The sequence below is a fragment of the Schistocerca gregaria genome, chromosome 5, assembly GCF_023897955.1.
Source record: "Schistocerca gregaria isolate iqSchGreg1 chromosome 5, iqSchGreg1.2, whole genome shotgun sequence".
Lineage (NCBI taxonomy): Eukaryota > Metazoa > Arthropoda > Insecta > Orthoptera > Acrididae > Schistocerca > Schistocerca gregaria.
In genome coordinates this window covers 543598567-543624741 of record NC_064924.1, presented here as the reverse complement: position 1 = coordinate 543624741, position 26175 = coordinate 543598567, and the positions used below count along the sequence as shown (strand labels likewise).

General features: G+C 41.0%; 1 protein-coding gene across 1 annotated transcript in view; it reads right to left on the bottom strand.

The window, feature by feature from the left end:
• Positions 1 to 26175, bottom strand: part of LOC126272072 (actin-related protein 8) — a 169406-nt gene that overhangs the window by 45475 nt on the left and 97756 nt on the right. The window contains exons 8-9 of the mRNA XM_049974618.1: positions 14781 to 14855; positions 12015 to 12161 (exon numbers count right to left, since the gene is read on the bottom strand). Of these exons, the coding sequence (XP_049830575.1) occupies positions 12015 to 12161; positions 14781 to 14855 (222 nt within the window). The remainder of the gene's footprint in view (positions 1 to 12014; positions 12162 to 14780; positions 14856 to 26175) is intronic.

The window sequence follows — 26175 nt, the reverse complement described above, 5'->3', positions numbered from 1 at the left end:
TTACATATTGCTTTTTTTCTTTTGCTTAATCTACCTAACCTAAATTTGTATTCACACAGACTTATTCATTCATGTATTCAACTGTTTCCAGTCTGTTTGTTTTCCATACCCCCATGTCCACTTATGGCATTTCTACTTAATGTTCAGTTTCTAAATTTTACGATTTTGCTACATCTTCTTTTGGCTTGTGTAACATTTGCTTAAAATTATTTTTTAATTCTTCCCGCCATTGTGTCTTTCTTTTCTTCCATTTTTCCCACATTTTTCTCATTCATTCCTCATTCTCTTTCTCCCTTTGTCTTATCCATGGTGCTTTCTGTAGTTTATAAATTCTTGACTTATCTACTGCCCCTCCTTCTCCTATAAACACTGCGCCTCAACTTCTCACGAAAATTTCCGCCGTTGTTCTTTGAAATTGGGTTCACTGTGGTTCTCACTTCTTTCAGCGATAATACTAACATTTGTAATAGATCAGTCTCAACAGTTTCAATACATAATTAGAGTACAGTTCTAACACAGTTTTTGTTGTTGTTGTTGTTGTTGTTGTTGTGGTCTTCAGTCCTGAGACTGGTTTGATGCAGCTCTCCATGCTACTCTATCCTGTGCAAGCTTCTTCTTCTCTCAGTACCTACTGCAGCCTACATCATTGTGAATCTGCTTAGTGTATTCATCTCTTGGTCTCCCTCTACAATTTTTACCCTCCACGCTGCCCTCCAATGCTAAATTTGTGATCCCTTGATGCCTCAGAACATGTCCTACCAACTGGTCCCTTCTTCTTGCCATTTGTGCCACAAACTCCTCTTCTCACCATTTCTCTTCAATACCTCCTCATTAGTTATGTGACCTACCTACCTAATCTTCAGAATTCTTCTGTAGCACCTCATTTCAAAAGCTTCTATTCTCTTCTTGTCCAAACTATTTATCGTCCATGTTTCACTTCCATACATGGCTACACTCCATACAAATACTTTCAGAAACGACTTCCTGACACTTGAATCTATACCCGATGTTAACAAATTTCTCTTCTTCAGAAACGCATTCCTTGCCATTGCAAGTATACATTTTATATCCTCTCTACTTCGGCCATCAGCAGTTATTTTGCTCCCCAAATAGCAAAACTATTTTATTACTTTAAGTGTCTCATACACTAATCTAATTCCCTCAGCATCACCCAACTTAATTAAACTACATTTCATTATCCTAGTTTTGATTTTATTGATGTTCATCTTATATCCTCCTTTCAAGACACTGTCCATTCCGTTCAACTGCTCTTCCAAGTCCTTTGCTGTCTCTGACAGAATTACAATGTTATCGGCGAACCCCAAAGTTTCTATTTCTTCTCCATGTATTTTAATACCTACTCTGAATTTTTCTTTTGTTTCCTTTACTGCTTGCTCAATGTACAGATTGAATAACATCGGGGATAGGCTACAACCCTGTCTCACTCCCTTCCCAACCACTGCTTACCTTTCATGCCCCTCGACGCTTATAACTGCCATTTGGTTTCTGTACAAATTGTAAATAGCCTTTGGCTCCCTGTATTTTACCGCTGCCACCTTTAGAATTTGAAAGAGAGTATTCAAGTCAACATTGTCAAAAGCTTTCTCTAAGTCTACAAATGCTAGAAATGTAAGTTTGCCTTTCCTTAATCTTTCTTCTAAGATAAGTCTTAGAGTCAGTATTGCCTCACGTGTTCCAGTATTTCTACGGAATCCAAACCGATCTTCTCCAAGGTCCGCTTCTACCAGTTTTTCCATTTGTCTGTAAAGAATTCACGTTAGTATTTTGTAGCTGTGACTTATTAAACTGATAGTTCGGTAATTTTCACATCTGTCAACACCTGCTTTCTTTGGGATTGGAATTATAATATTCTTCTTGAAGTCTGAGGGTATTTCGCCTGTCTCATACATCTTGCTCACCAGATGGTAGAGTTTTGTCAGAACTGGCTCTCCTAAGGCCGTTAGTAGTTCTAATGGAATGTTGTTTACTCCCAGGGCCTTGTTTTGGCTCAGGTCTTTCAGTGTTCTGTCAAACTCTTCACGCAGTATCATATCTCCCATTTCATCTTCATCTACATCCTCTTCCATTTCCATAATATTGTCCTCATGTACATCACCCTTGTATAGATCCTCTATATACTCTTTCCACCTTTCTGCTTAGAACTGGGTTTCCATCTGAGCTCTTGATATTCATACAAGTGGTTCTCTTTTCTCCAAAGGTCTCTTTAATTTTCCTGTAGGCAGTTATCTATCTTACCCCTAGTGAGACAAACCTCTACATCCTTACATTTGTCCTCTAGCCATTCCTGCTCATTTTTGAGTTGTTGATCTCATTTTTGCAACGTTTGTATTCCTTTTTGCCTGCTTCATTTACTGAATTTTTATATTTTCTCCTATCATCAATTAAATTCAATATTTCTTCTGTTACCCAAGGATTTCTACTACCCCTCGACTTTTTACCTGCTTGATCCTCTGCTGCCTTCACTACTTCATCCCTCAGAGCTACCTATTCATCTTCTACTGTAACGTTTCCCCTCATTCGTGACAATTGTTCCCTTATGCTCTCCCTAAAACTCTGTACAACCTCTGGTTTGGTTTAGTCAGTTTATCCAGGTCCCATCTCCTTAAATTTTCACCTTTTTGCAATTTCTTCAGTTTTAATCTACAGTTCATAACCAATAGTGTGTGGTCACAGTCCACATCTGCCCTTGGAAATGTCTTACAATTTAACACCTGGTTCCTAAATCTCTGTCTTACCATTAGATAATCTATCTGATACCTTCTAGTATCTCCACGATTCTTCCATGAGTACAACCTTCTTTTATGATTCTGGAACCAAGTGTTAGCTATGCTTAAGTTACGCTCTGTGCAAAACTCTACCAGGCGGCTTCCTCTTTCATTTCTTAGCCCCAATCCATATTCACCTGCTATGTTTCCTTCTCTCCCTTTTCCTACTCTCGAATTCCAGTCACCCATGACTGTTAAATTTTCGTCTCCCTTCACTACCTGAATAATTTCTTTTATCTCATCATACATTTCATCAATTTCTTCATCATCTGCAGAGCTAGTTGGCATATAACCTTGTACTACTGTAGTAGGTGTGGGCTTTGTGTCTATCTTGGCCACAATAATGCGTTCAATATGCTTTTTGTAGTAGCTTACCCGCACTCCTATTTTTTTATTCATTATTAAACCTACTCCTGCATTACTCCTATATGATTTTGTATTTATAACCCTGTATTCACCTGACCAAATACCTGCCCAATTAAGGGATCTGACATTCCACACTCCAATCCGTAGAATGCCAGTTTTCTTTCTCCTGATAATGATGTCCTCCTGAGTATTCCCTGCTCGGAGATCCGAATGGGAGACTATTTTACCTCTGGAATATTTTACCCAAGAGGACGCCATCATCATTTAACCATACAGTAAAGCTGCATGCCTTCAGGAAAAATTACGGCTGTAGTTTCCCCTTGCTTTCAGCCATTTGCAGTACCAGCACAGCAAGGCCGTTTTGGTTAGTGTTACAAGGCCAGCTCAGTTAACCATCCTGCAACTACTGAAAAGGCTGCTACCCCTCTTCAGGAACCACATGTTTGTCTGGCCTCTCAACAGATACCCCTCCGTTGTGGTCGCACCTACGATACGGCAATTTGTATCGCTGAGGCACGCAAGCCTCCCCACCAACTGCAAGGTCCATGGTTCTAACCAGCTCATTCTAGATCGTCACATGCTATTCCATACACCAAAAGTACAACTCTGTCACTCAACAGTTCTGCTGTGCCAATTCTTGGCCAAAATACAATTTTGTTTCTTGCAAATTAACATTTCATTATCTTCCACTGTTATTGTCATGTGGTTTGGAATATCCTGCAACTCTGGAGGCTGTTCCCTTGTGTTATTGTCTACATCTACCTCCATCTACATCCATACTCCGCAAGCCACCTGACGGTGTGTGGCGGAGGGTACCCTGAGTACTTCTATCGGTTATCCCTTCTATTCCAGTCTCGTATTATTCGTGGAAAGAAGGATTGTCAGTATGCTTCTGTGTGGGCTCTAATCTCTCTGATTTTATCCTCATGGTCTCTTCGCGAGATATACGTAGGAGGGAGCAATATACTGATTGACTCTTCGGTGAAGGTATGTTCTCGAAACATTAACAAAAGCCCGTACCGAGCCACTGAGCGTCTCTCCTGCAGAGTCTTACACTGGAGTTTATCTATCATCTACGTAACGCTTTCGAGATAACTAAATGATCCTGTAACGAAGCGCGCTGCTCTCCGTTGGATCTTCTCTATCTCTTCTATCAACCCTATCTGGTACGGATCCCACACTGCTGAGCAGTATTCAAGCATTGGGCGAACAAGTGTACTGTAACCTACTTCCTTTGTTTTTGGATTGCATTTCCTTAGGATTCTTCCAATGAATCTCAGTCTGGCATCTGCTTTACCGACGATCAACTTTACATGATCATTCCATTTTAAATCACTCCTAATGCGTACTCCCAGATAATTTATGGAATTAACTGCTTGCAGTTGCTGACATGCTATTTTGTAGCTAAATGATAAGGGATCTATCTTTCTATGTATTCGCAGCACATTACACTTGTCTACATTGAGATTCAATTCCCATTCCCTGCACCATGCGTCAATTAGCTGCAGATCCTCCTGCATTTCAGTATAATTTTCCATTGTTACAACCTCTCGATACACCACAGCATCATCTGCAAAAAGCTTCAGTGAACTTCCGATGTCATCCACAAGGTCATTTATGTATATTGTGAATAGCAACAGTCCTATGACACTCCCCTGGGCACACCTGAAATCACTCGTACTTCAGAAGACTTTTCTCCATTGAGAACTCTTCAATCCAATCACACAATTGGTCTGATAGTCCATATCCTCTTACTTTGTTCATTAAACGACTGTGGGGAACTGTGTAAAATGCCTTGTGGAAGTCAAGAAACACGGCATCTACCTGTGAACCCATGTCTATGGCCCTCTGTGTCTCGTGGACGAATAGCACGACTTGGGTTTCACACAACTGTCTTTTCCAAAATCTGTGCTGATTCCTACAGAGTAGATTTCTAGTCTCCAGAAAATTCATTATACTCGAACATAATACGTTTTCCAAAATTCTACAACTGATCGACGTTAGAGATATAGGTCAATAGTTCTGCACATCTGCTCGACGTCCCTTCTTGAAAATGGGGATGACCTGTGCCCTTTTCCAATCCTTTGGAACGCTATGCTCTTCTAGAGACCTACAGTACACCGCTGTAAGAAGGGGGGCAAGTTCCTTCGCGTACTCTGTGTAAAATCGAACTGGTATCCCATCAGGTCCAGCAGCCTTTCCTCTTTTGAGTGATTTTAATTGTTTCTCTATCCCTCTGTCATCTATTTCGATATCTACCATTTTGTCATCTGTACGACAATCTAGAGAAGGAACTACAGTGCAGTCTTCCTCTGTGGAACAGCTTTGGAAAAAGACATTTAGTATTTCGGCCTTTAGTCTGTCATCCTCTGTTTCAGTACCATTTTGGTTACAGAGTGTCTGGGCATTTTGTTTTGATGCACCTACCTCTTTGACATAAGACCAAAATTTCTTAGGATTTTCTGCCAAGTCAATACATAGAAGTTTACTTTCAAATTCATTGAACGTCTCTCGCACAGCCCTCCTCACACTACATTTCGCTTAGCGTAATTTTTGTTTGTCTGCAAGGCTTTGGTTATGTTTATGTTTGCTGTGTAGTTCCCTTTGCTTCCGCAGCAGTTTTCTAACTCGGTTGATGTACCACGGTGGCTCTTTTCCATCTCTTACAATCTTGCTTGGCACATACTCATCTAACGCATATTGTACGATGGTTTTGAACTTTGTCCACTGATCCTCAACACTATCTGTACTTGAGACAAAACTTTTGTATTGGGCCGTCAGGTACTCTGTAATCTGCTTTTTGTCACTTTTGCTAAACAGAAAAATCTTCGTACCTTTTTTAATATTTCTATTTATGGCTGAAATCATCGATGCAGTAACCGCTTTATGATCGCTGATTCCCTGTTCTGCGTTAACTGTTTCAAATAGTTCGGGTCTGTTTGTCACCAGAAGGTCCAATATGTTATCGCCACGAGTCGGTTCTCTGTTTAACTGCTCAAGGTAGTTTTCAGATAAAGTGCTTAAAAAAAATTCACTGGATTCTTTGTCCCTGCCACCCATTATGAACATTTGAGTCTCCAAGTCTATATCCGGCAAATTAAAATCTTCACCCAGAACTATAAGATGGTGGGGAAATCTACTCGAAATATTTTCCAAATTATCCTTCAGGTGCTCAGCCACAACAGCTGCTGAGCCAGGGGGCCTATAGAGACATCCAATTACCATGTCTGAGCCTGCTTTAACCGTGACCTTCACCCAAATATTTCACATTTCGCATCTCCGTCAATTTCCTTCGATACTATTGCAGTTCTTATCGCTAAAAACACGCCTCTCCCTTCACTGTCCAGACTGTCTCTGCGGTATTCTTTCCAATCTGAGTTTAGGATTTCTTTACTGTTTACGTCTGGTTTCAGCCAACTTTCTGTCCCTAGTACTATTTGGGGGTCGTGACCGTTTATTAATGAGAGCAGTTCTGGGACCTTTCTATAGACACTCCCGCAGTTTACTATTAGCACATTAATATTGTTATTCCCTGTTGCATTTTGCCTACTCCTACCTTGCCGCGTCTCAGGAGGCATCTTGTCGGGCCTAGGGAGGGAATTCTCTAACCTAAAAAACCCCCATGTGAACTCCACACGTACTCCACTACCCTTGTAGCCGCTTCCGGTGTGTAGTGCATGCCTGACCTATTCAGGGGGACCCTACATTTCTCCACCGGATAGCGGAGGTCGAGAAATTTGCACCCCAGATCTCCGCAGAATCGTCTGAGCCACTGGTTTAAACCTTCCACTCAGCACCAGAGGACCGCGATCGGTTCTGGGAACGATACTACAAATTGTTAGCTCTGATTCCACCCTGCGAGCGAGGCTTTCCACCTTCACCAATTCCGCCAACCGCCTGTACGAACTGAGGATGACCTCTGATCCCAGACGGCATGAGTCATTGGTGCCAACATGAGCAACAATTTGCAGTCGGGTGCACCCAGTGCTCTTTATTGCCGCCGGCAGGACCTCCTCCACATCTTGGATGAGACTCCCCAGCAAGCAGACAGAGTGAACACTGGCCTTCCCCAACCTTTCCGCTATTTCCCTACGGGGCTCCATCACCCGGCTAACGTTGGAGCTCCCAATAACTAATAAACCTTTCCCCCCCATAGTTCCTTCTAGCATATCACTTTTGCGAAGGATATTTCATTTGTTCGATTCACTGTTCAAAAATTCCACTCTGGCTGTGTGTTCCACTTTCTGTAGACACATTCCTCCGGTTCTTTCGTGATCACTATTTTACTTTTAATATTGTCCTCAATTTAGCCTCTACCAAGTATTTCTTCACTGAAGATTGTCCTGTCATGGTAGTTACATGTAAGGTTGGTTGGTTGATTTGGGGAAGGGACCAAGATGGGAGAGTAGTAAATAATGAATAATCAAATATGAAATCATACAATATGTCTCTCTTCAAAAAGAAATACGTAATTCTTCACACACAACAGTTATACAAAAACACTATTTATTGTACTGAAACTGACTCTTTTCCACAATATAAGTCAACATGTGTGCATTCTTTCCTAATACATGTGCCATAGTTATTCTCTTGTTAAACATCAGACAATCATAGCAAATTCTACGGCTACTAATCCTGAAAGCCACGTGCCAACTAACTCTGATCATAGTATCACCAACATGCACACGTTCTTTCTGTTAGTCTGCTTAAAATTGAACCAATTTGGCACTCAGCCTACTTTTCATCATTCACATACATGTAACACTTTACTAGGCATGGAGCCGTCCGCGGCACTCTGGCCATCACTCAGCTTAACTACCCAAATGTTAAGCAGGTAAACATACCACGGTAATGCAAGGACACTTTATAGTGTATTTGGTAGAAGACTGATTTCATTAGCAGCGATGCATGCTGTGCTACACAAGGCAATGAAAGACTGTCTCATAAAATTCCTGGGGCTGTGATGTTAACCAGTTGTTCTACACGTACAGCTGGACACCATCATCATCCGAGGTGAATCGTTTGCCCCTATACTGACGTTCTTCTTTGATCAAGATGGCCCACTTCTGATGCACTTCCTGCAGCACAGGACAACAGTGAATGTACAGCATTACTCACAAACCTTGACTACCCATTACCAATCAATCAAATCAAAACAACCAGGCAATCTCACCCATGGGGTCATTCTGATCCATGCCAATACAAAGTCTCATATGGCCAACACAGTCGCAGCACTCCTGCAGAAATTCAAATGGGAGGTTCTCAGCCACCCTCCATACAGTCCGGACCTCTCTCCCTGTGATTAAGCCATGTTTGGTGGCCTTAGAAAGGTTCTGAGGGGCAAACGATTCACCTTGGACAACGCCGTCCAGCTGTACGTGCAGAACTGGTTAACATCGCAGCCCCGGGAATTTAATGAGACAGCCATTCACCGCCTTGTGTCACAGTGGATCAAGTGTCTCAACAGCCAGGGTCAATACTTCTAACATACAGGTGTTGGTTTCTGTAATTATGCCTCCGGCTCGTTTCTTTTTGAACGCCCCTTATATAAAAAGGGATTGATATATAGAGAGTGGTTAAGTGAAGGGCAAAAAGGAAGAGTGAGTGTTTGTATTTTGTAGTGAGGGGTGATAAGTTTACATGCTCCTGGCCAAAGAGTGTACCTTTGGGGATTAGAATGTTACTAGTATTTTGAAGAACATACATTAATAAAGTGCAAAATAACTTTGGTGAATGTTTACATGAAATGTGATTACTGGCTATATGAGTCTTATTATAGCAGCTAGCAAGAAAGAAAGGGCGTGATCCACCACAGTCCTTGAAAAAGTTGTTAGACATTCATTTATCTGCCAGAATCAAAGTGAAATTGCTAACAATTTACTGTAGATGGTGGCTACCCTTTATCATTCCTGATTATGTGTTAAAAGCAAAATAGTGACAAAAACACAAGGCACATTTGTGTCAAATAATTTTAGCTTGTGGCCACTTGACATTCTTGATCTAAATTTATGAGCATTCCTGATCATTAAAAAGTATCAGTAACATACTGTGAAAATGTGGCACAACAGATATAGTACAAAAGCCTGCCAGGTTGCAAAAGCAGCCATAAACAAAACCTATGAAACCACATGAGGTTTTGATAAACACTGTCCAGTCACAATAATGTGACCATCTGTCAGAAGCCTGAATAACCACATTGTGCAATGTGAAAGACTGTGAAGTGTGAAGGAAGATAGTCTATAAGGTTCTGGAAGTATCAAAAGGGATGTGGAGTCATGCTGACTCCAACGCCATGGCCAACTGTGCTACGTTTCTCAGTTAAGGAACCATGCTGTAAGCAGACTGATCGAGGTGGTCCCACAGATTCTTAGTTGGGTTTAACTCCAAGAAGTTTGGTGGTCAGGGAAATAGGGCGAACTCATCCTGGCACTCCTCAAATCATGCATGTACACTAAGAACAGTGTGAAACATTGCACTGTCCTGCTGGTAGATGCCATCGTGCCAAGGAAAAATGGTTTCCAAGGAAAGATGCATCCATTTGTGTTGATCCATTGTGCCTTCCAGAATGATGAGGTTACCTAAGGAAAGACACAAAAACATTCTCCATGCCATAATGCTCTCTCCTCTGGCTCAGATCCTTCCAACGATTGTTGCAGGGTGTTTTCTTTCACATGTTCCACACCATACATCCCAACAGCCATGCCACACATCTCCTCAGCCGTAGTCCACCCCTGTCTTCTATTGCCCATGGTGCACCACAGTTACCTCGGCACTGGTTTTGGGTGGCAACATTTTGCCATGCACGGTGTACAGTCTACAAACTTAGCTGTTTCAAAAATGCTTCCATGCTCAGCTAGAAAGCAAATGATTGTCCCCTTTCGGATGTCACATAACTCACACATTTTCCACTTTACTGTTAGTGCTGCCCCCTGCCGCCTGTGAGTGGTTATTGCATGTTGATGTCTCATGTAGGTGGTGGTCATACTGATATTACTGGACCATGTAATGCTTTGTATCTCACCAGGGGCAAATACATTTCCTGCTTTCATAATTTTGTATTTAGTCATGCCCAAAGCCAAGGTTCTATATCAGAATAAGCATTGCTTGTTGAATAAACCAGTTACAACTCTGTTTGACTTCGCAAGCCCAATAGTTTTCGACTGCTGATTTGTTTTGCTGGTATATGAAGATTCACTCATGCGAAATTTCACTACTGCAACTGACTTTTAAACAAAGGTTAGGTGGTTGTCTTTGCAATACAGCCTGTGAAAAATTTACACTTTTTTTTGCTTTCACCAAAGATATAAAAATATTTGCTTATACAAGGATTCACTGAAAAGCAATGCCTCCACCTTCGTAACTCTTCAACAGTTGGAAGCATTGGTATGCGGCAGGTACTGGTACTGGCTTGTTCCATAGAATCTTCTCTAAAGCTCCAGTTGGCGAGAAGCCTTAGCATTGAACAGTTGTGTTGTTACAGCATAAAATATGGAACCCTGTGCAGACGGTCGGTCAATGCCCTGCGCAGACAGTCGATCAATGCGATTTAAGAAACTTGCAGTCATTGAATTTTTGACAGCAGAAGGTGATACCCCAAAAGAGATTCACCAGAGAATGAAGGCTGTTGATGTGAGTACTGTTTGTCATTGGGTGAGTAAGTTTAAAGATGTTGAGGCAGGAACATCTGACCTGCACGACAAACAATGAGTTAGACGTCCTGTGACAGCAACCACCGAGTTTCACAAGTGAAATGTTGACAGATTGATTCAGGACAATTGTCGTATCACTCAGAGAGAAACTGCAAGCATTATCGGTATTTCACAAGAATGTGTGGGTCACATTATTGCTTTGCTTGGCTATTGGAAGATCTGTGCGCGATGGGTACCCTGGATGCTGACTCCTGAAATGAAAGTGCACAGACTTGAAATTTGCCAGGAACTCCTCTCACATTATGAGAATGAAGGTGGCGGCCTTCCCATTCAATTGTGACAGGCGACAAAACATGGTTACACCATTACAAACTGGAGATGGAACATCAGTCTATGGAATAAAGACACAAGGACTTGCCCCAGAAAAAGAAATTCATGACACAGTCCTCAGCTGGAAAAATTATGACCACAGTGTTCTGGGATGCAGATGGTGTTGTCCAGGTTGATTTCCTTGATTGTGGAACAACAACATGCTGCAAACTCTGAAACGAAGGCCAGCAAGGGTCCAAAAGAAAAAGGGAAATATTTTCTGCAGCATGACAATGCCAAACCACACATTTCATGTGCCACCACGGCAGGACTTCAGAGACTGAATCTCACCACCGTACGGCATCCTCCACACAGTCCACATTTAGCACCATCTGACTTCCATCTGTTCCTGATAGTGAAAAATGATCTGCGGTGACATCATTATGCTTCTGATGAAGACATTGAGAGAACTGTGAGACTGTAGCTGCAGAAACAGAGTGTCAACTTCTTCCGTGATGGCTCCAGAAAACTTGTTCATTGTTGGCAGAAATGTATCCAACTGGCTGGTGATTATGTGGGAAAGTGAATATTGATAATTAAAGATCATTCTAAAGATTTATGTGATTTATTAAAATATTCCCATCCAAACCCAATTAACGCAGGTGGAAGCATTAGTTCTCATTCAACCCTCATAAATATTTTTCTAATATTCTAAAAACAATACACATGATATTTTTTAAAGAATCACAATCAAACTGAAACAGATTCAATCTTTCTTCATAGCATGAGTCTCATGCATTTTTTCATATAAACATAAAAAAACACAAAATATGTAACATGTACAAAACAATGTACACTGATAAATTTAGGAAACACATGCCATTTCCAAAATCTTGATACTTACACTTGTTTCCCGCAAATAATTATCATCATGTGGGTCCTCGGGGTCTCCAGTAGATCGTTTCTGAATGTGTACTTGTTTTGGCCCAGTGACTGCAAGCAATTCAGGTTGGAACAAACTCAGAGGTGCCACTATGCATTCATCCCCAACCTAAACATGAAATTACACTCAAACATTTGTAATCAGTTCAGGATGTTCAACAGCTGGAGAAACACCTAGAGAATATCTAAGACTACATTCTGGTCAGTCAGTATTGTTGAGCCTTCTGTGACCTGTTTGGACTGAGTTCAGAGTTTTTTTCTTGTATGCATTAAATATGTACAAATTTTTGTACCCTAGATATCTAAAAATGAGTAAGCATGTGTTAAAGTGATTCTACTGTAGCAGGGGAGGATTAATATGTCCAAGTAACCTGTGAATCAAAGTCACTTGTATGTGCAATGAATGTGTTTTATATACTTGTTTTGTGTTTAGTATCATTTTGTTTATGGTATTCCTTAGCTGATATGCAGTGGATAGAGTTCATTAACAGAAATAAAGAAATCAGAGCAAGTGCTCAACAGAGGTAGCAATGCAGTGCAGAGAGCCAAGGGGGATCTGAGAGTACTCCATTCAGGTGTATCCAAGACTAGAATATAAATAGGAAACAAATGTACAACACTAGCTTTTAGCTATCAGTCTGAGCTTAGCTTTTTTTGATGAAGTACAATGCCCACATGCAATTAGGCTCAATTTATACTGTGGTACAAAATGGATCAGAGCAGCTGTAGAATAATAGTTGAAACTGATCATTCCATAGGATCAATATTAGAAAAAGTAGAAAGACTTTTTTATGGTGACTGAATGCTGGAAATGGAGCTTCTGTAACCATAACATATTGAGAAGTAATTTGTCTTGCAATTTAAATACATAATTCCTGAAATATCTATGACATGCAGCAATGTGTTTCAATTGCTCTATTTGAAATGTAGGGTACTTTCTCCCCAACTGTTAGCCTCCCATTATACACGCCACCCCCCCCCCCCCCCCCACTCCCACTTTTCTTCTCACTTTCAATAATTTATTCTTCATAGCTACATTCCAGCATCATGGATCAATTAAAATACACTACTGGCCATTAAAATTGCTACACCAAGAAGAAATGCAGATGATAAACAGGTATTCATTGGACAAATATATTATACTAGAACTGACATGTGATTACATTTTCACGCGATTTGGGTGCATAGATCATGAGAAACAACCACCTCTGGCCATAATAACAGTCTTGATATGCCTAGGCATTGAATCAAACGGAGCTTGGATGGCGTGTACAGGTACAGCTGCCCATGCAGCTTCAACATGATACCACAGGTCATCAAGAGTAGTGACTGGCATATTGTGTCGAGCTAGTTACTCGGCCACAATTGACCAGACGCTTTCAATTGGTGAGAGATCTGGAGAATGTGCTGGCCAGGGCAGCAGTCGAACATTTTCTGTATCCAGAAAGGCCCGTACAGGACCTGCAACATGCGGTCATACATTATCCTGCTGAAATGTAGGGTTTCGCAGGGATCGAATGAAGGGTAGAGCCACGGGTCGTAACACATCTGAAATGTAACGTCCACTGTTCACAGTGCCGTCAATGCGAACCAGAGGTGACCCAGACGTATAACCAATGGCAACCCATACCATCACACCAGGTGATACGCCAGTATGGCGATGACGAATACATGGTTCCAATGTGCGTTCACCACGATGTCGCCAAACACGGATGTGACCATCATGATGCTGTAAACAGAACCTGGATTCATCCGAAAAAATGACGTTTTGCTATTCGTGCACCCAGGTTCGTCGTTGAGTACACCATCGCAGATGCTCCTGCCTGTGATGCAGCGTCAAGGGTAACCGCAGCCACGGTCTCCGAGCTGATAGTCCATGCTGCTGCAAACATCGTCGAACTGTTCGTGCAGATGGTTGTTGTCTTGCAAACGTCCCCATCTGTTGACTTGGGGATCGAGACATGGCTGCACGATACGTTACAGGCCTGCGGACAAGATGCCTGTCATCTCGACTGCTAGTGATACGAGACCATTGGGATGCTGCACGGCGTTCCGTATTACCCTCCTGAACCCACCGATTCCATATTCTGCTAACAGTCATTGGAGCTCGACCAACGCAAGCAGCAATGTCACGATACGATAAACCGCGATCGCAATAGGCTACAATCCAACCTTTATCAAAGTTGGAAACGTGATGGTACTCATTTCTCCTCCTTACACGAGGCACCACAACAACATTTCAACAGGCAACGCCAGTCAACTGCTGTTTGTGTATGAGAAATTGGTTGGAAACTTTCCTCACGTCAGCATGTTGTAGGTGTCGCCACCGGCGCCAACCTTGTGTGAATGCTCTGCAAAGGTAATCATTTGCATATCACAGCATCTTATTCCTGTGGGTTAAATTTCGGGTCTGTAGCACGTCATCTTCGTGGTGTAGCAATTTTAGTGGCCAGTAGGGTATTTATTACTCCCTGTGCCAGCACTCCCTTCTGAACTCTGCCTATCTCTAACTTTTTTTTTCCAGTGGAATAATAACTGCTGAGCTAAAGAGCTTGAAATACTGGTCTTTGTTTAAGAATGTACATTTAAAAACTGCTTTCAGTAGTATGGAGAGTCACTTTATCACTGCCATAGAAGCAAGGTCTCAACATTTTACACACTTATGAAATAAAATATGTCTGTCACTTTATCAATCAAAACAGTTAATTTTTGGTCATAGGCATCTTACCTGCAATGTGTATTTTCTTGTTGGTCGGTTTGGCTGCTTCAGAACAAATGACTTTTCTTGTGAACCACAAATATCCTGCAAAAGTGTCTTGTAAGAAATTTGAACCAACTGCATGTAAAAAAGACAAAAACAGCTTTCAATAAAGTGCTGCTGCAAGTTAAATAGCAGTGTATGTGCTTATACATGAAACTGGCGACCCAGAACTGACCATGCGCAAAAAGCAGAAATGGACATAATACTTCCCACCCCCCTTTCCACTAAATCTATTAGTTTTTTACGAGTCACTTGGTATCTTCTCATATTTAGAAAAATGAGGGTAATTAATGGACAAAATTAAATTTCCAGTAACTGACTAATAAGCAACTTCCAAGTACATACTTCTATTTGCTCACCTGTTTCTATTTCATATCACTGCTGAGTCACATAGAATTTATTTTCTCATTAAATTCTATGATAAGGAGCAGTTGTGCTATTGTTGCACTGAATTTTATATGTAACTAAGAACTCCTTTCACCAGAAAGAATACTTCACGAAATATTAATTCACTTCAAGTATCTCCAAAATGAGAAAGTGATCAAATAAATAAATGGAAAAAAAATCTGCATGCCAGGCTGAAGCAAGCTCATATGTTTACCTACAAGAGCCAGAGGAAATTGGACAGTTCAGGGTAAAATGTAAGTGATCCAAGGCACTATTCAATAAGAGACTACACAGAACAGGACAAGATGAACATAAATAATGCTAGTACAAATGAGATTTTCAAACCTGAGACGTATGAAGTGGCAGAGAAATCGCTCTACAAGTTGGAGATGAGTAAATAACAGACAGAAATGATAACACAAATGAGAAAAGAATAATATAATGCAAAATAAAAGGAAAGAACCAACAAACTTTGGAGAAGCAACCAAAAGAAAGAGAAGGTAACATAAAGGTAAGGTAACATATATGTGGGATAGCATAAGTAAACCCAAACTTTGGTAAAAAAAAGAAAAAGAAAAATAAAGAAGTGAATGTGAAGGAAAAGAAGCACAATAGGTTGGAGGACAGCAATAGATATAACTTAAAACAGTAAGAAACAATAGGAGAGATAACTGTAAATTTAAGCAGTAAGAGAAAGTTCCCAACATGAAAAGTTTCAGAAGCATCTGTAGCCGAAGAAGAATCCAGTTAGTAATCCCGATATAGAAAACGGAACAGCGGCTACTGATAACTAACATAGTAGTGTGTGAAATCTTATGGGTCTTCACTGCTAAGGTCATCAGTCCCTAAGCTTACACAATACTTTACCTAAATTATCCTACGGACAAACACACACACACCCATGCCCGAGGGAGGACTCGAACCTCCGCCGGGACTAGCCACACAGTCCATGAGTGCAGCGCCTTAGACCGCTTGGCTAATCCCACGCGGGTTTTTCTCTGCGATGGGCAGGATTTAATTGCTGCTGAAGAGTACCCAAAAAATGTTTTTGCAGTTATTCAGTCACAAGTACAGTAGACTCCCAATGTCTAGCCTAATATGTTGGAACATCAAGCAGATAACAAAACGCTGGATAGATCGAAGTTCTGTTAATTCTCTCTTCCAACCCCAACTGTATCATTCAAAACACCTCTTTTTTAGACCAAAACTAAATTTCACTAACATTTTCTGATTTCTTACTGAAACATGCTAGTTATAAGTGTTTGTTATGTAAATGTACATACTACACCCTTCAAAAATTACAGCAGGAAACATAAAACAATCTGCATTGTAAAGTATAAATGTATGATTTACACACATGTGAAAACTACGCATAATAAAAAGGATGAAACTTACAGGGCTGAGGTGCTAAAAAAGTCTTTGATAGACGACTGTTTACATCCTTTAGCTCTCCTCCCTTCTGCAGTATCCCTCCACTTCTGCAGACAAATGATATCAGTTGGCACTACTTCCTCTTACTGCAGCACTGTCTCAAGCATTCTGAACCCTTCTGAATGTAGGATAATACTTATCCTCTCATTTTAGTTTGCCTTCTCCCAATGTGTTACTTCACCAAGCATCACCATTTCCATAACATCGTTGTCAGTTAGTTCATCAACATCATCATTTGCCATCCATTCTGCAATGCCCTCCACATTGACATCTTTACAGCCCGGTACAATTTTGGGAAATGAGACAATATTGTCATTTCCATCTTTGACTTTGGTTTCACACATGGATTCAAAGTTGTTGTAACTGCAACCGAAATGGTCGCGAGGTTGACATGACAGAAAGCACGGTGGGACTCACGGAGCGGCCCGCGAATGACAACAAAAACTGGAGAGGGCGGACACAACCAATGAAGGACCAAACAAACAACAACAAGATCAAAACAACAGAACCACAAGAAAACCACATCCACTTGTACACAAAACAAGAAAGTAAAGACGCTGTCTAAGACAAGGCGATAAGTCCAGAGACGCACACAAGATTTGACTGGCTGAGCAAGAGGCAGGCGCTTAAATACATGATCAGAGGCGCTGCTATTGGCTGCTAGGACCACGTATTCCACTGTGGCGCCCTCACACTATACGTGGGCCAGGAGGCACGCGCCGCCGTAGCTTACGGCGCTATGGTGCACAGATCTCTAGGTGTCTTCGACCTCCATGCTGTCTGGCGCAGATTCAAATTGTGCGGTGCACAGTACCAGAAAAGTTAAAATGTTCTCCATGATCTAAAATAATTTTCCAAGACTTTACAAGTGATATGTTTGGAATCTCTTCCCATACTTCAGCCAACCAACTTATGACATCTAGCAAGTCAGATATTTTTAGAATGGTTACACAGTCTTCATTATTATCAAATGCTGATATCAACAAATTGAAAAAATACTACTTCTTTAGCATTTCGAGAATGCTCTGATCCTTCGGCTGACAAAGAGCAGTCACATTTGGTGGAAAAATAATGCTTCGAATCTCAATCTGTGAGTTCATCACTGCATTATCAAGAAGCAGTAGAGCTTTCCTTGGTATATTATCACCTTTCAAATATTTCTCTATAGCTGGTATCAATTAATTTTGGAACCAGGTTTTAAAGATTATCTGGATTCACCTATGTTTTCTTTTGAGGACTGTAAGGTAAGGGCATATTCCTCATTCTGCACATTTTTGAAAGCTTTAAGTTTCCATGATTTCCCTATTTATGTAAGCCTAAGCTTGTGATTACCAGTTCCATTTCTTCCAGCCAACATGGTAAATTGTCCCTTACTTTTCTTGTACCCGTGCACTGCAGCTTTCTTTTCTGAAGCAAGCCTTTTCAAAGGGAGCATCTTGTAATGTACACCATTCTCATTGCAATTGTATAACTCTTCACCAGAAATTCCCTTGTTATTCAATTAACTTCAAAACATAGTCTTTAAATAATGGCACAACCTGTTTGTCGGAAGATAAATGGTAAGATGAATGGTAATCTTGTGAATATCAAACGATTTTTTTCACCGATTCAACTATTCATCACTAGCAGTAAATTCTGAATCTTCTCCTCCTTTTTGGCACTGAAGTTTGTAATGCTTTTTCCTGCAGTATCGACCCAGTAACAGTAAACCTTTCCTCTTAAATGTTTATGCCACAGATATAAAGCTTCCTCAACTTCTCTACGCTTATCTTTCACCATTCATTGTAGCTAGGCTCAGTACCGTTTCTTCCAAATCCACCAGAAACAAACGCAAAATAATTTTATTTAAAAAAGCGGTTAAAGTGTCACTAGAAGCATTCCTAAGAGACAATCTCCATTCCTTCCGAACTGACTATGCAAATATAGACGAGATGTGGCTCAAATTCAAAGATATAGTAGCAACAGCAATTGAGAGATTCATACCTCATAAATTGGTAAGAGATGGAACGGTCCCCCGTGGTACACAAAACAGATCCGAACGCTGTTGCAGAGGCAACGGAAAAAGCATGCGAAGTTCAGAAGAACGCGAAATCCCAAAGATTGGCTAAAATTTACAGGTCGTATGTAAAGTACACAAGCGGCAAGATGCGCAGTGTCAATGGTGCTGTTACCGACGACTGTGCCGCTGAAGCGGAGTTACTGAATGCAGTTTTCCGAAATTCCTTCACCAAGGAAGACGAATGGAATATTCCAGAATTTGAAACACGAACAGCTGCTAGCATGAGTTTCTTAGAAGTAGATACCTTAGGGGTTGCGAAGCAACTCAAATCGCTTGATACGGGCAAGTCTTCAGGTCCAGATTGTATACCGATTAGGTTCCTTTCAGATTACGCTGATACAATAGCTCCCTACTTAGCACTCATATACAACCGCTCGCTCACCGATAGATCTGTACCTACAGATTGGAAAATTGCGCAGGTCGCACCAGTGTTTAAGAAGGGTAGTAGGAGTAATCCATCTAACTACAGTCCTATATCATTGACGTCAGTTTGCAGTAGGGTTTTGGAGCATATACTGTATTCAAACATTATGAATCACCTCAAAGGAAACAATCTATTGATACGTAATCAGCATGGTTTCAGAAAACATCGCTCTTGTGCAACGCAGCTAGCTCTTTATTCGCATGAAGTAATGGCCGCTATCGACAGGGGATCTCAAGTTGATTCTGTATTTCTAGATTTACGGAAAGCTTTTGACACCGTTCCTCACAAGCGACTTCTAATCAAGCTGCGGGCCTATGGGGTATCGTCTCAGTTGTGCGACTGGATTCATGATTTCCTGTTGGGAAGGTCGCAGTTCGTACTAATAGACGGCAAATCATCGAGTAAAACTGAAGTGATATCAGGTGTTCCCCAGGGAAGCGCCCTGGGACCTCTGATGTTCCTGATCTATATAAATGACCTGGGTGACAATCTGAGCAGTTCTCTTAGGTTGTTCGCAGATGATGCTGTAATTTACCATCTAGTAAGTTCATCCAAAGACCAGTATCAGTTGCAAAGCGATTTAGAAAAGATTGCTGTATGGTGTGGCAGGTGGCAGTTGACACTAAATAACGAAAAGTGTGAGGTGATCCACATGAGTTCCAAAAGAAATCCGTTGGAATTCGATTACTCGATAAATAGTACAATTCTCAAGGCTGTCAATTCAACTAAGTACCTGGGTGTTAAAATTACGAACAACTTCAGTTGGAAAGACCACATAGATAATATTGTGGGTAAGACGAGCCAAAGGTTGCATTTCATTGGCAGGACACTTAGAAGACGCAACAAGTCCACTAAAGAGACGGCTTACACTACACTCGTTCATCCTCTGTTAGAATATTGCTGCGCGGTGTGGGATCCTTACCAGGTGGGATTGACGGAGGACATCGAGAGGGTGCAAAAAATGGCAGCTCGTTTTGTATTATCACGTAATAGGGGAGAGTGTGTGGCAGATATGATACGCGAATTGGGATGGAAGTCATTATAGCAAAGACGTTTTTCGTCGCGGCGAGATCTTTTTATGAAATTTCAGTCAGAAACTTTCTCTTCCGAATGTGAAAATATTTTGTTGAGCCCAACCTACATAGGTAGGAATGATCATCAAAATAAAGTACGAGAAATCAGAGCTCAAACAGGATGGTTTAGGTGTTCGTTTTTCCCGCGCGCTGTTAGGGAGTGGAATGGTAGAGTGATAGTATGATTGTGGTTCGATGAACCTTCTGCCAAGCACTTAAATGTGAATTGCAGAGTAGTCATGTAGATGTAGGTAGATGTAGATTGTTTTACTTACTTTTAACCCACTTCCACTAGCCTGAGAAGCACACCACTTTTCAATTTCTGCTTGATTTTTCTTCCAGTCTCCAACAGTACTTTTTCCTACCCCTATCTCCAAAGCAACAGTTTTTGCTGTTACTCCAGAATTCAGATGCAATAAAAAGCATGTAGATCTTAATCCATAGTCACTAGAAGTGTGTGTGTGTGTGTGTGTGTGTGTGTGTGTGTGTGCGTGCGTGCGTGTGTGTGTGTGTGTGTGTGTGTGTGTGTGTGTGTGCGTGCGTGCGTGTGCACGCGTGTGCCCATTCGGGATTTTCTAACAGGATGTCTACATGGACAAGGAAAAATAATTCCCGGATTTCCCAGTTGAAAATACACTTTCTCCCGGGTGAAAATACACTTTTTCCGTGTTAAGTGACAGTATACTTTTTCTTGGCACTTATCAATCCTTTTATGGTTTATGGTTTTATACACCGGCATAGAATTTCCCAGCATTTCAGAAGATGAAACTCAGGGGAAAAAACACGTTTTGGAAAGATCTTTGATGTGCAGCAACATATACACTGCATATTTCCGTGTTACGAAGGTATAAATTCAAATTCCACCAAACACCGCATGTTACTTTCCGAAGCATTAAAATCGAGATTGCAACGCGCTTTTGTAAGCCAGTCACAGCTCATGTTACCTGAGCTGTGTGCCTACAGCAAGATCACTCTTAAGTAGCGTGAACACACAAATAAGAAAAATTAATAGCTTAAATTAATGTACAATTGTTGCAACAAGAAAAGAAAAGCTATCACATATAATATTGGTCTCCAAGACTAATAAGCTGCAAGAGAAGCTAAGCTTCCACATATATTGTTGATCTTTTTTGGGCATCATACATCACATAAATGGCCAGTAAAATTTTTTAATAACGACGTAAATGTCTGATCTTCTGGGCTCGAAATTCTTCATATGGTCGTCCCCAAAGAGTTGATTTTTAAATGAGAGTCAAATGCTCTGTGATTTAAGAAATTCATCGTACACTCTCTCACATAGGTTATCGTAATAAAAGGAAATTTACTTTGAAAGTAACGCTTTTCAAAGCAATATTTGCAATATTTTTCCGTGACCTATTAGAAAGGTACATTTCAGCAGTTGCCAGAGAGCGCCAGATAACAGGCGTCACTGCACCTGCGCAGCTACGATGACACAGGAAGCCCGCATGTTTGTACGTGTGAAACATTAAAAGATCTTGCATTAAAACAAATCTAATGTAAAAAACTGTCACTTCACGCTCATTGGAGGCAATTGTTAAGAAGCACTGCACAGTCTTCCTAAAGCCTTTGACACACTTTGCTGCTGGCAGACGCTTGTATGAGCACTGTGTTTTGTTGTTGTATATGTCGCATTTTCTTTGCGACTTAAATTTTATTTCAGTTTTTTTCTCTCATTCATGTTTTGATGCTGCAGTATTATTCTGCAGAAGCGGGATACAGTAAATTTTTTTGTTAGATATTGGTTCTTACCAGTCAAAATCACAAAAATTTAACTGAAAACTAAATCAATGAAAAATTCCCGGAACACAAAAAGATTCCCGTGTTTTTCCCAGTTTCCTCCCGGATGAAAAAATTCCTGGGTTTTTCCCGGATCTCCCGGTTGTCCCGGGTCATAGACACCCAGTCTAATTAAAATACAAAGGACCACATAAAAAAAATAACAATGCAACCACTTTGCCCATCTGACATGCAACTGTGGTGCAGCCAGACATCAAAGAGTCCACATTTAATAACAGGGAAACATACATTTATCGACCAGAACACCATGACTACTGACCTACTCTCAATGTAAACCCATACACATGATATCAGCATTACCCACTAGTCAGACACACACATGGTGCATGTAGTATCAGTGAGCATGCTGTCTGTGTACAATGGGGAAGGTGCGCTATCTATCTGAGTTTAAACCAAGGGCTCAAGCATTTTGAAAACTGCACAACTTGTTGGGTGTTCGAGTAGTGCTGTGGTAAGTGTCATCAACAAGTGATGACACCAAGGAGAAACCACTTCCAGACATCATGGGGTTGGGCAACCATTCCTCATTACACGTGTCAGACATTGTAAGTTGGGCAGACTGGTAAAATGGTAAAACAGGGCAGGCAGCAAACTGTGGTGGAACTAGTATCAACTTTTAATGCTATGCAGACTACAAGTATGCCTGGAGACAGTGCACCGAACACTCCTAACAATGAGCCTCCGCAGCTGACGACCCGTGCATGTGTCAGTGTTCATACAACGACATCAACAACTATGACTGAAATGAGCAAGTGATCATTGGAACTGGACATTGGCACACTGGTAGACCACATGCTCTGGTGAATCCCGATACCTTTTTAATCATGCTGATGGGAGGATGCGAATCCATTGCCTTACAGGGTAACAGCTTCTTGACACCTGTACTGCAGGATGGAGACAAGCTGACAGCGACTACATTATGCTCTGGGTTCTGTGGAGCTCATGCAAGGCACCACGACAGCCAAGGAGTCTCGTACACTGGTTGCAGACCATGTACACCCACTCATGATGATCATTTTTTCCGACGGTAGTGGAATTTTTCAACACAATAATGTGCCATGTCACAAGGCCAGAATTATGATGGAGTGGTCCGAGGAACACTGTGGCAAGTGCCAATCGATGCACTGAACTTGATTGAACACATCTCGGATGTGATTGAACAGGAGTCACAGCTCATTGTCTCCAACCACCGCACTCCCTGCCCCTCTGAAATTTATGGGAATTTGGTGAATTGTGTGTGTAGATTAGAGATGGGCAAAATTGTTCTTTTCAGAGATCAGATCAGAACTGTTCACTCCCTGAAATGAACTAGCTCTGTTTCATGACTCACCACTCATTCACAGTAGAAAATAAATGGAAGGCACATTGTCCTTTAAACTTGGTTTATTCCAGTACTATACCTGTACTTTGATCTTGTTTGATCCTATTTTGAAGTAACACAGATAATGAGTAAGAATTTTGTATTGTTTATTGAAATTTCCATGATATGACAAAGTTTTTTATTATTGATTTATTTTGCACTATCGTGGCTTTTTGGGTGATTGGAAAATGTTGTAACTTGAGATTTACATTAACAATATATTTGGCTATAATGTATTAAAATTTCATTAACCTCGTACAAATACATCGCAAGCCATATATTTTGAAAGTGAACATTTACTTCCGAAGACGCCTAAAATCGCAAAATCCGTACTACAATAAGAAAAAAATATATAAATTTGACTGTAAGACTTTGCGATACGTTTATCGATTTGTTCGTAATTAAAGCGTAAATTCGAATATCCATAATAAAAAATCCTATAGTAAGAGGAGTCGTCAGGAACCTAATCTGATCAGTTTAAACAAATAAAAATAAAATAAAAACAAATGATGCATACATAACATAAATATGTAATATACATACGAGTATTACTATGAAGAACAATATCCAGTAGAGACGAACTCTGATGCAGAGGCACTGAGTCAAGCAGGTCGAGCCGCGAGCTGTATTACTGCGTGAGCTAAGGCCGCAGAGACCAGAGTGACACCTGATTTGCTTTGCTCAATGCTCTGGCTAGAGTCGAGAATGGTGGGGTGAACGTTGAGCGGGCGAGTTCTGAGGGTGGGGGGAGCAGTGAACAGACACCAGTCACCCGCTCTGAGACAAATCGTCCATTCTCTTGCGAGCAGGTTGTTGCAAGTAGTTCTTATGTTCTCCGCTAGGAGGCTCTCTGTCCTGTTGTTCGCATCAACTGCCCAGAGGGCAGGACGTGCAACTGAAATGATCCCCGACGGAGTGTGATGCTAAGTTAAGGTGCGCCAGACACTGCACGCGGCAGAGGAAGCACAGAGACGGCATGACATATGTGAAACACAAAATCCAATGGGGCACTGCACAATGGAGGCGGCCAAGGCAGAAGCAGGGCAGAGGCTGGCACTGGCTGTGTTGAGTGGCGTGCAGTGTGCTCTGACCAGCAGAGGCCTGCTGATCTGGTGCGACTCTCTCTCTCTCTCTCTCTCTCTCTCTCTCTCTCTCTCTCTCTCTCTCTCTCTCTACTGTGGGAAACATTTGGAGCTACCATTCTTTTTTTCTGAATCACTGATTGTTTACTCCTTTGAAAGATTCAACTCTATGAATCAGTTCAGGAGCAGATCCCCCATCTCTAGTGTAGATGTGGTACCAATACCCTCCAGCAACCTGCCAAGGCCTCACTGCTTCCACGCTATTATGTGACGCAGTTGTCATCTGTGCCAAATGTTGATATACTGGCTATTAGGTAGGTGGTCATAATGTGTATTGCCACCAATGTAATAAATAACAGGAAGGCACACCGGTGGACACACTAAGTGGAGAAATTCTAAATATCATGGGGAGAGGCACTGTGCCATTTATCAAAGATTCCTATTCGAGCTCCCAGATGGTTGGAAAGAAGTGGCAGTTATATCTATGTAAAAGGAAAAGGAGCAAGAGACAATATAAAAAACTAAGGACCAATTAATCTTAACTATATTGTAAAATATTTGAAGAGATTGTTGATAAATATATAAAGGAATGTTTGCAAGAAGGTGGGTCACAGTGTAAGAGGCAGCCTGGATTCAGAACAGAGTTTTGAAAAGAGACACAGCTAGCTGGTTTTCAGAAGTGATTACAGGAGAGGATAATTTGATTTTGTAGCCACTGATCCCCCCCCTCTGCAGCTTCTGACAGGGTGGATCACATGGTACTACAAACAAAAGTGCAAGGTCTAGACCATAATGAAAAAGTTGTATTTGGGTGACAGCATGAAACAAAGAAAACAGAGGATGAAGACGGAGACATTGGCTCCGAAAGCTTGCCAATTACAACAGTCTTTTATGTGTGTGTTCTGCCACAGCTTAGTGAGTAGACTTTTTATCCATCCAATTAAATAATTTTGTCAATAACTGATTGTTTTCGCTGTTACAGAAGCTGGCTTGCCATAATATAATGTCCACCTGTACATTCCCTTCTCCCACAAGTGCCGTAACAGTATGTCAGCCGCAAGCTAAACGTTAATAGGAAAAGAAAATATTGACATTATTACTTATTATATAACAGTAACAATAGAGTAGAATGTTTTAAATTCGAGGACATCATTTGAATTTCCCAGTTTTTCAATGTTATGTAACATTCATGGCTAATTCTCGGGTTTCAAGGATTCAAGGATCACTAGCCACTCTCTAGGATGTAACAGGTTTGTAAGAATCAGTAGAAATTAATCACAAGAGATCCAGCACAAATGACCATCTAAAAACGCAATTTGAAAAATTCTTTAGCTGAAGATAAATATTACAGAGAGAAAAATAACAGTTCTAGTATATATCTTCCACAACAATCAAACAATTAATAGTGGCTACATATGCTAGGCATTGATATGCTCTCTGCAATGTAGTTCTGGAGTTCTATCTGCAATAAACCTCATTTTTGAAAAAGTTGTATGAAAGAATTAATGAGGCTATGGCAGCTGTAGTTTGTCTCCCCAGTTCATGTCAGATGTTGTTTTAGCAGTCTGATATGAAGTCCACATAGACTAACCCATGAGGCGGATATCTTCACGAGTGGGAAATTTGCGGCTCAGGTTGAACAAGTATTATAGTCCATGAAAAAGAATTCTGCACAAACTGCATCTCCAAAAAGCTGACACTGAGGTTGTAGTATCTCATCTTTGTACC